Source organism: Agrilus planipennis, unplaced genomic scaffold (assembly GCF_000699045.2).
Source record: "Agrilus planipennis isolate EAB-ADULT unplaced genomic scaffold, Apla_2.0 scaffold316, whole genome shotgun sequence".
In the NCBI taxonomy this organism is placed as follows: domain Eukaryota; kingdom Metazoa; phylum Arthropoda; class Insecta; order Coleoptera; family Buprestidae; genus Agrilus; species Agrilus planipennis.
In genome coordinates this window covers 65,095-76,659 of record NW_020439389.1, presented here as the reverse complement: position 1 = coordinate 76,659, position 11,565 = coordinate 65,095, and the positions used below count along the sequence as shown (strand labels likewise).

The following is an 11,565-nucleotide window of genomic DNA, read 5'->3' as shown; positions in this document are numbered from 1 at the left end:
CGTATCTAACTTTAAAATGACTTCTGATGCATTTTTCTTTAGTCTGCACTCTCTGTTTCCTTCTGTGGGATACCAGGGGTGTACACAAGGGTGAAGGGGTTCTAGGGGTCTTTTATATAAGTAGGTACCTATGTTATTTAAATATATAGATCTCATCTTTCCAACTTATATAAAATAATTATCTGCCCTTTTGATAACCCTCTACAAAAGATTCTACAATATAAACCCTTTAAGCTATAAAGTTGGGAATTGTTTTATCCTTAACACGTCCGGGTAACTGTTCCACCTACTTACCGAAAACGTCCTTTCCCCATCCAGTTGCGAAACAGTCTCTCGATGTGAATTGTAAATTTTGTGAAGGAAGGCATATCGTCCCGATGTGATCGTATTTATCGACGGGAGATGCTAATACGAGAAGTGCTACGTCATTAAATAAATTGTTCGCTCTGAAACCTTCATGCACCACAATTTGCACCACGTCCCTCTCTTGATAAGGCAGTCGCTCTCTCGTCGTTTGGGTATCCCATTCGCCAACCCGCACCTTCAGATCGGATGGTTGATTTTGAAATCTTAAAAAAAAATGTTAACATCAAATCCCGTAGTGACAGAAGAGTTCGGTGTAGCATTAAAAACCTAAAAGAATAATAAGGCACCAGGTATAGAGGGAATACAGGCGGAAATTTTAAAACATATACATAAGACAAGAGGTTAGAGATTGTATGTTTACGCTAGTTAGTCACATTTACGAGACGGGGAAAGTCCCGGAAGATTATAAACGAAACGTGGTAGTTACCATACCTAAAAAGAGAGGCTCGAATAGTTGCGAGTCATTTAGAACAATTAGTTTAACTTCCCCTGCGTCAAAAATCTTAACTAGATTTGTACAGAGGAGGATGGAAAAAAGAGCAGACAAACTATTAGGGGAAGATCAATTTGAGTTTAGAAGAAATAGAGGAACGCGGGAGGCCAATTTAGCTTTACGGGTAACAATAGAGAAAACGATAGAAAAGGGAATGAGCGCGTGCATAGGATTTGTAGATTTAGAAAAAGCTTTTGATAATGTTGAATGGGACAAGATGTTAAATATACTCAAAAATACAGGGATGAGTTACGAAGACAGAAGAGTGATTCTTAGTTTGTATAAAGAGCAACTAGCAGTTATAGAGCTAGGTATGCAACGTAGAGAAGTAAATATTAGGAAGGCAGTCAGACAAGACATCAGTAAGACAATACAACTGTAGGAATAGATATAAAGGGGCAAAAGATTAGTGTGCTTCTAGCAAGGAGGAGTTAGAGACAGATTTAAATAAAATTTGAAAAAGATTGTTAAAGGTGTATTTGGAATCCGGCGCTGTACGGGTGCGAAACATGGACGGTGGGCACGGCGGAAAAAAAAGGTTAGAAGCGTTCGAAATGTGGTGTTACAGGCGAATGATGAGGATACCGTGGATACAGAAGGCTAGAAATGGAGAGGTATTAGAAAGAATAGGAGAACAGAGGACTGTATGGAAGTCAATAAAAAAACACACCTTCTCAGGCATGAAGAGACATATTAGAAACAGAAATAGGAGTTAAGAGGATGAGAGGTAGACCTAGATGAAATTACTATTCGCAAATAGTTAAGAATGTAGGATGTAGTTTTAGGTAAATGCGAAGATTAGCTCAGGATAGGAAAGAGTGGAGGTGCGTGTCCAACCAGTCTTAGGACTGACGACCTTATGATGATGGAACATCAAATCGTGTAAACGTATAAGGCAAAACGGAAATAGAAATTAGGTGTTTCTTTGTCTGTATCCTGCATTTTCTCCTTTTTAGAGAAGTATTTTACCATGCTATTGTTCCTGAGATTAGCAAAAAAAGTACATTCGTGTCAGGAATATAGCAAAAAATTGTATAAGAGCCTTGAGAAGAAAGTACGGAACCCCCCGGGAGTTTGCCGTCATTGCCTTTGGCTCAGGCGACGGCGATATGGAACTAACTGGTAAAAATCAGGATTGCTAGATGAGTTTCTTTTTATTCCCTAGTTTTTCCGCCTTATATTTCCCCGGGGATTCTTATGGCGATAAAAGGAGGGACTTTTGTTTTCTATTATTTTCCAAGTATTTAATGAAATTTAAGAGTGCAAGTAGCCTTAAAACAACAAGAATTCTTTTGGCATAAAAATTAAATTATAAAAAACACCTTTTCCTTAAACTTCCTTTAGTATTCCTAAGCCTAGGGAAATTTTACATCGGTTTGGTAACGCGGTGCAAATATTATCTCTTTCCCCCTAGTAGGAGTCGTTTCAAAAAAGCTTCGAAAGCTAACCTGTTATTAGCAACCGACATTCCTAAAATTGTCATTTAGAAATATTGTGAGCACATAGCGTTTACAAACATGCATATATTAGTTGTTTGTGTCTTTTTTTTTACAAAATTTGTCGAATAACGTAAGAAATTTCGTTCCTATCGAGCGTAACTTGTAACTTGAGCAAAACTCGAAATTTTCGACTTTATAAGTTTATAATTCGAAAACAAAGAGATTATTAGAAAATACTACAAATGGCGCAGTAAACGCCATCTGTAGCACGATGCTACATTTTAGGATTATGTATGCACCAACAAGGTTCACTTGTGTGGATATCTACTTGCTGAAAATGCTACAGATGGCGTTTACTGCGCCATTTGTAGTATTTTCTAAAACGCACTGTTAAGACAGCAGGTAAAAGTTGGTCTGTGTTCTGTTGGAGTTGCCTGCGACGCGCTGATGAGATCCAAAAAGATCGAAATCGCGATCCGCATCTGGCAGTTTCGACAGAATACAGACCACTTCGAATTATTTTAAAGAGATTATTGTTTTGGAATCTCTTACCGTGCCCAGTTATCCTTTACAAAAATCGAAATTTGCCCGCCCTGTACAGATAATTTTAATGTCCAAAGTTTTTGTAAAAAGTAAAAAGCACCAAATATGGAATATACTGATTGTGAGTCAAGTTGCGCTCAAAATTAGAGAGAACCATTCGTTGATGTTGAAGATTAACAGAGGCCAAAATAGAACATATTTACGGTAATCCATCATTTATAAGTAGGGTTCGTATCATTATGCATTTGCATAACTGCATATTCTAATGCATATTTAACCCATTATTTGGTTAAAGTGCATATTTTGGACATTTTAAGTTTCATCTGCATATTTCGTAGTTAAAACTTGTTTGCAAATATAATTTATACGCTTACCAAGGTCAAATACTTACTGAACCCCCTACCGGTTGCGTTCCGTTTACACAAATGTGAATTCTTAATATCGTCGACCAAGAAAGTGTTTTTAAAAGCACCTTCTCGCGTTGCTAAGTTCAAAGAAATTGCCGGTAGTGAGATTCCACATCCGTCATCCCCAATTGTTTTAAGATGGGGCATCTGGATTGAAGCTGCAACCTATTACGCTCAACATTTTGAACTTACTGCCCGTATTATTAACGATTTCGTTCCTGAGGAATCGCAGTGTGTTGAGGATGCAAATTAAAAAAAGAAGTATACAGATTGTCGAAATTGTTTTTGATAATTAAATATATTTAAAAAAAAGGCAGTTTTGCTAATAAACTGTCGTCAGTATTGCAAACAAATACTGGATATCAAAATTTAAAAAACATTTGCAACGTTTTACAAGAGGAAGAAAAGTGATGGTGTTGCTCCCAATAATTTGAATATTACGGACGTAGTTGATTTATCATTTGCTCCTATAGTTTCCTGTGACGTAGAAAGATGTTTTTCAGAAATTAAAAATATTTTATCTGATAATCGCCCTAAATTTATATTTGAAAATTTATTATATCATCATCATCATCATTCGCATTTCCCTAAAACTAGAACAGCCCACATCCTTAACTATTTGCGAACAGTAATCTAATCTAGGTCTACCTCTACCCCTCCTAACTCCTGTTTCTGCCTCTAATATGTCTCTGACTAGACCTTCATGCATGAGAAGGTGTCCTACCAACCTATCTCGCCTATTTCTTATTGACTCTCATAGAGTCCTCTGTTCTCATACTCTTTCTAATACCTCTTCATTTCTAACCTTCTCTATCCACGGTATCTTCATCATTCGCCTGTAACACCACATTTCGAACGCTTCTAACCTTTTCTTTTCCACCGCACCCACTGTCTAGGTTTCGCACCAGTACAACGCCGTGCTCCAAACATATTTTGTACTTTTTTAATGCATAATTGTCCAAAGCCTATTTATGAGCATATCGTGACATTGTCAACATGACTAAAAGTACAGGGATGTTTTGAGTAAAATCACTGCTCGCCTGTTAGGCGGTGGAACCCGGAAATATTTTTTGGCGAAATCATAAAAAGCTACACGTAGAAGAAGATGCTTAAAAATATTAGAGATACGAATGGGGTGTGTACAAAATCTTGCACTTACTTTGACACACAGTGTGCTCCAGTTAATACCACATTTGGGGTAATTAACGAACCACCGCATAGGGCCAGACCTTCGCTTGATGTAGGCTCACCGGTTTTTCTTAGGAGGGCGACCATCCACGGAAATTCTCCAAATTGGGCTTCGTTATTTCTGTCTCCCGTTATTTTGAAATCGATTCCATTCTCGTTTCTGATACCGCAATAGCTCACGGTACCGACAGGATTGGGTGAAGGGGTTGAACGGTCGGGTGGTATGCCAGGTTCGGGATTAGGATTGACCATTGGATCCGTTGACGTATTGGGTAATTTGACGTCGGGGGGAATGCCACCTTTGGGTATATCGCAACACACTTGCAAGGGATGGTCGCATCTGTTACTCTGTATCCTGAAACGATAATTGTAAAATTAAACTACAATATCTGACACCCCCTAATAATTATTTGCGAATAGTAATCTAACCTAGGTCTGCCTCTGTCCCACTTTACTCCTGTCTATTCACATACCTCTACAGAACTTTAGGAAGAATTTTTAGATAATTAAGTACAAACATGCATAGTCGGCAATCATTGATCGCGCAAGTTAATAAATCATACTGAGTGACACATATTTGCTTGCTTAACAAAAGGAAATTCTCGAAAAGAATTAAGACTGTTCAAGAGATAACAATATAAATAGGTCTTTCGATGATAGCCGGGTTTAGTTGGTTAGTATATGGATAGCTGATTAGTAACACAGTGCAAATTACAGGCAAATGCAGAGTGATGTAAATAAGAAAGAGTTTAAGTGTCTAGTTAGTGGTACTGTGTGATATTGATAACTGTAAAATAAATACCTGCTAAATAAAAAAAATACAACGTGTAATTATTAGTGTTGCCCAAATTCAGTCTTGGTCTTGCAGTCTTGGTCTTGTTCTTGCGTTTTTGCAAGACCAAGACCAAGAACAAGACCGCATATTTTTAGCAAGACCAAGACCAAGACTGACCGTGCAAGACTTGAGCAAGAACAAGACATAGCCTGCAAGACTCTTGCGTCTTGCAGCTAGGACTTAGCGCTATTTCACTGAGTAGTTAGGTGTAACAGTTCGGTGTATAGGTAGGTACGCTTAGGAATTCTATGAGACGCAAAAAACTGTATCAAAGAATATGAAAAACTGGACCTATGCGCATTACGACTAATACCATAAACATAGCGAATAAAAAAATTATTAAAATCAAACTGAGTGCATGCATAGTTATGTTTTAACCATCGGCACTTTGATAATGCGGCATCAAAGGTTTTGTACTTACTTCTCAAAGAAATTTGCCGCTTTTCGGAAGTACATGGTTATGATACACGCGCCGGCGGCTTCTTTTGAAATCTAAAACAATCGTTGCCGCCACGCCGAAATCATAACATTTGACACTATTTGATTGCCGCCATAGGGTGTAGGTATACTCATGCAAAATAATTTCGAATTTTTTTACACGCTTTATATTATTGTTTGATTTGCGGCGGCATCCTTATCATAGAGCCGGCACGTGGCGAGGCGGCGCGGTAGAAAGCAAGGATCATAAATGTTTATTAAGAAACAGTTACTTCCATGGAAAACGACATATAGGTCAGTTGATTTTTCGAATTTCTTATCAAATCTTCAGTTATTTATTAATCTGCTTGATCTTTACTATGGCTATATTCATTCAAGCTCACAATGTTCCAATTCTAATACGTTTTTCTAGGATTTAAAGTAAACTTTAATAAATAGTAATAGACTAATAGGTAATTGCAAGACTTGCAAGACTCTTGCTGCAAGACCAAGACCAAGACCAAGACTGGGAGCGCAAGACCAAGACCAAGACCAAGACCAGGTGTATTGGCGCAAGACCAAGACCAAGACTGGCTAAGTCTCGTCTTGTTCTTGCGTTTGGGCAACACTAGTTATGATACAACACGTTACTGAAGTGAATCTTCTTCAAACACACAAACATACCGGGATAGGGGTTAAGGAATTGGTTTAATGGTATTATTTGTACACTATGCTTCGCACGGGTTCAATGCTGATAGTAAATATACTATAGAATGTCTTTTAGACGATACAAACCGGCCGGTACAGCTATGTCTCTGCATTTTAAGTATGTAATACCTTCGAAAATATTCATTTAAATTACATGCTGTAAAGGACCATATTGATCTATATTAAATGCACAATGTATTTAAAAGTACTTAATTGGATAAGGATTAATGCTGTATTGCTTAAAATCGCTTCGTAAATAAGCCATTATTTCTCGTAAAAAGTAAAGGATAAAAAATGGTTATTGTGGGATATCTCTATGAGATAGACATATATCATCCCGGTCTTTTTTGTAGACCTTTTTAAGGTGTACAATACTGCAGTATATTATTTTGATCTATCTCGTAGGGTTCAGCCAGCGTTTGCAATGTAAGCGCAAAAAAATGTGTTTATTTACGACATCACATTACAAACCTCTAAAATTTTTGCTCTACTATATTATACATGTATTATACATATAAACCTTCCTCTTGAATTACTCTCTGTTAAAAAAAAACGCATTAAAATCAGTTGCGTAGTTTTAAAGATCTAAGCATACATAGGGACAGACAGCGGGGGAAATGCGTTGCACGATTTCGTTACATAGCAACTGGCATGAAACGGACTTACCCTACCGTGCGTAAAGAAGTTTCACTTCAATAAGTAAAATTACAACTAGAAAATTCGTTACAATATCCTTAAAAGAACGAGAACGCACATCAGTACAAAGGCTAATTATAGAAACATCGCCTTTTTTGATTTTAATGTGTTACTTTTACCATCTACTAATTGAAAACCTCACATTCTTATCTTCTGGGTTTTTTCTAAGAGTTGTAGGTACTTATAACCAACTATAATTTGGGATAACTACAGCCGAAAAGCAGATCACAGTTTTTAAATTTTGTAAAGATTAATTCATTGTTACAGTTATTCGTTATACATATAAATTATCACTTTTATGTTCAACCTTAATGCATGCTACACTGTTAAACCTAGACAATCATTAGCCTTTGGTTCAGTTTCGTATTAGCTTTGAATATAACTATTACTTGTATTTACTCATAATTTATTATCTGAGGTCAATTTAAGTGAAAAATAATAGTGTTTGTTACTAGAAAGCAAGAAATAATTATGTGCATACGTATTTTTGCAACTAGATTTTGAAGGTTATACTACAGCATAAATTCATAAACCATTAAAGCATAAAAATGTCGATTAAGGACACAATATCGCTGTTAATCTTCTATTGTATCCTTTCCCACTACATTGATATAAGACGTTAGAACATTACACCTACCTATATACAGGGTGGCCCAAAAAAGTAGGCAATATGCTCATTGCAGCCAAACTGTAAGTTTAATCGAAAATATTTTCAGACAAAACTTGCTTCCTATTTTAATGCAAGATCGTCTGTTTTATCTACATTTGATTTACTATACAGAGTGTTTAAAAATAGGAAAAAAAGGTTTCGTTTAATAGGAAAAAGTTGTTCAAAATATGGGGCTGTGCAAAACATTGCGTTGATATTCAAATGTTTTTCTTTTGAGTCAAATGGCCTGTATATATGTTTTTCAGTCAGAACGCAATTCAAATTTTCAGGAAATATTGTTGTATCCAGTGGCGTGACTATTGTCAGTAGTATCCAGGGCGAACTCTGAAAGTGGCCCTTCGTTTTTGTGTCACTATACTAATATTATAAAGAGGTAGTTTCTGAATTTGGAAGGTGATCACCGAAACTACTCTTCCATTTTCAAAAATTTATCACTAATATTTAAAATAGACCTTTAGAATGGACATGGCGGTATATTACTTTATTAAAATAAAGGAGCTTTTCATGGAGGCCAACTTTGCAATGCGAATGTTTTTCCTACGAACGCTGCCTTGACGCTAAGAGATATAAATAAAGAACAGTTGTACATCTTATAAGACCTTTAAAAAAGTCAGTGACGACCAGAGATGTGCAATATGGTTTTTTAAAAGGAATTAAAAAGAAGATGCAAATACTTCTTTGGTTTGTTATTTCAAATGGAAAATACAAAATAGATTTTCCTGATGCCAAAATAGTTTGTTTACCGCGAAAGATCAGAGCCAAAATTGGGTTACAAATATTTTGTATTAAAATATTTACAACCCCATTTTGTTTCCGATGTTTTACACATTTTAATAAGAAATGGAATCCATGGTTTCTTTAGCTTTGAGTTCATTTAATAAGTGAAGTTATGTCTACACATTTATTAGTTTTCAGTTTTACACCGCTGGCGTATATCAATTCGATGTTGTTTTGCGGGCTGTTTTGTCGTAGTTCTTAGAATTTCGTAGTTTTTTGCTAAAGGCACGATAAGTGGTGATTTGGTAGGTGCCGATATCAATTTGGAACATCAAAATTTCATGGACCATGACATTGACCCCATAAAACAATATCGATTCAATATTTTAAATTATCCATTTCCCAGGAGTTTAGAATTTTTTGGGATCTCTTCCGTTTATGATTAAAAAGAATTCATGGAATGTCCCTTCGTCCCTTGTCCATTTTATATAATGTTTGATCGGTAATACTAGCAAAACTTTTAACGGCAAAAATGTATTTTGCATTTTAGAAATAGAAAATACCTTTGGGAAAGTACAGTGTAAACTCTATAACGTCACTCGATTTAACGACAAACTCCTTAAAATGTCGAAATTGCTTGACTTTGGTTTACTTTACATTGTTTTCTATACAATATTACACTCTATTTAACGACAACAATGCGGCATTATAAATCATTGAGTAGTACTTTGTAAGTTGCCGAAATAGATAAGAACTGCAGGTGTGTACGTTGTTGAAGGAGACGATCCTGTCCCTCCACCAAGCATCAAACAAGCACTTGATGCAGCGAAACTATTAAAAAAATACTTTTTACATAATCAAATTGATCCAGCAGTAGTATCTCAAGATATGAGTAAGATACGTAACAAAATACAATTAAAATTTTGGAGCAGCAAAAAACATCGGACGAAGATAACAGGCTATACGCAATGTGTGAATAATAATGTTCGTGTGCAAAATGTGTATTATATTGGTAAATGCATATTATTGTAGAATAGTAACATAATATCTTTTATTTCTCTCCATTTAACGACCACTCTTTATAACGCCGAAAAATGTTCAGTCCCTTAAGTGTCGTTATATAGAGTTTACACTGTATTTCAAATAAAATACAAAATGTTTTTCTCAAAAAAGTGTTTAAATGCAAGATAAAAATAGGTATTTTTTATTTTGTATTTGCACTTAATTCAAGTTTATCAAGGAAATCATCATATACAAATCTGTTAATTCATAAATTGATAAAATAATAAATAAATAAATCGGACGGACGGAACGTCACAGAATAAAAATAAAATACCTACAAGATGTTCCCCATTTCAAAATTCGCCGCCATTTCGACAATCACAATTAAAATCCGTCCGCTCCGTACCGTACAATCAGTATGCGATTCCTTCAGAATTATTCGGTCGCGTTTCGTACATATTACCTACTTATAATCAAACGGCGACTTTACTATAAAGACTGTTCCGCTTATTTTCAAATTATTTTCGTATTTATACTCGTATGATAGCCACATTGTTTAGCTTTTTCATATATCTTTCAGAAATGCAGTATTAAGTTTTAAATTTTATTTATTTATGAAAGTAGATTTGTCACTATTTGCGACTTATCCATTAATCTACTACTTTTAAATACCATTTTCCACTTTCCATCGGTACTTTTATTGACAATTGAAACCAATTGAAGCTATATTTCGGAAATCGATCCAGATGTATGCGCGTTAAGTCGGAAAAACATTCTGACGATTTCGTGCCGTCCGTCCTATTCTGATGTGTAAAATGTGCGCCTACCTTAAGAGGGCAAATACTAAGTATTAAAGGGTAAAAATTACACGCACTTCAACTGCTTTGAGTGCTTCTGTCAGAAGGGTACCGCATCCGTCACTCCCTCCAAACCCCTACGCCCGCTAATGTTTGTATCTAACGGTTATCTACTTATCTAGAATAAGACTTGAAATGGATTTAATATGAAGAAAACGTAAATTTATCAGGGGCGTATTAAGCTTTATGATTTCAAGAGCGTGACTTACATTAAAAGTGCCGGCTCATTTATTAAATTATATTATTTACCGATTGCAAAAATTTGTACATGTAACGGAATAAGAACTTCATTAATCATTCGCAATAAAAATTGGAAGCTACAGTAAGTCGAATTCTCTCAATATGCCAACTAAGGCACGAAAATGTCAGCTCAGACATCTGACACCAAAGTTTTGGGGGTGGGGGTCACGCACCCCTCCCCACAATTGCCTGATATTTATTCGTAATAACGAAATGACATTACGTTTATTACTACAAGACTATTTTAGATTCAAAAAATTCTAGAATGGAAAATTTAAAATATCTCTTCCTCGGATTTTTATATATGCATTTTCACACAAAAAAAAGTATTAACGGCTCTTTGATAAACTAATTATATTGATTCTTTACTTTAATAAAACTTAGTCTCGTTTGAAGGAGAAGGTCAATTACATATGAATACTACTCGCAGTTTTTACCATATATGGTAGTGTGCTTACTAACTGTACCGTCGCCAGAATGTGCAATCAGTATGGGTTCAAAACCTTGAGTGTTTTTTATTAATTTATTAGAAAATAAAAAAAAAATAGATAATTTGCAATCGTCGGTTCTGTTGATCAAATTTTCTTAAAAGTTACTCAATGTATTGAGCTTTTGTACGATTTTGTTCAGATACAAGCAGAATATATGAATCTGACATTCGTTGATGGTAAAGCTCAAAAGTTTCCAGGACAAACTCATCGTACCCTAGCGCATCCCTGGTTACAGCCCAGGGTACTTGCGCCTCAAGTTCTATGAAATAAAAATGTCATTGAAGATTAGCTATGGTCAATTGTTAATTGACTTTTTTTAATCATTAACTTCATGTTTTCGGTAAATTGATGGTACTATTTTTCTAAAAAAATTTATTAGTCTAGATTCAGTGTTTTTTTATTTGGGTGGACCAAGGTCCACGCATTGAAAATTCTGGCCCATGTACCTTCAGGATTAACCCGATCTAAAGTAAAATTCAAAACCGAAATACGCATT

The 11,565-nt window shown here is 35.5% G+C and overlaps 1 protein-coding gene across 1 annotated transcript in view; it reads right to left on the bottom strand.

Annotated features, from left to right (window-relative positions):
- The window catches only part of LOC108741593 (phenoloxidase-activating factor 2), a 15,034-nt gene that overhangs the window by 1,154 nt on the left and 2,315 nt on the right, over positions 1-11,565 (bottom strand). The window contains exons 3-4 of the mRNA XM_025978905.1: positions 4,408-4,791; positions 295-569 (exon numbers count right to left, since the gene is read on the bottom strand). Of these exons, the coding sequence (XP_025834690.1) occupies positions 295-569; positions 4,408-4,791 (659 nt within the window). The remainder of the gene's footprint in view (positions 1-294; positions 570-4,407; positions 4,792-11,565) is intronic.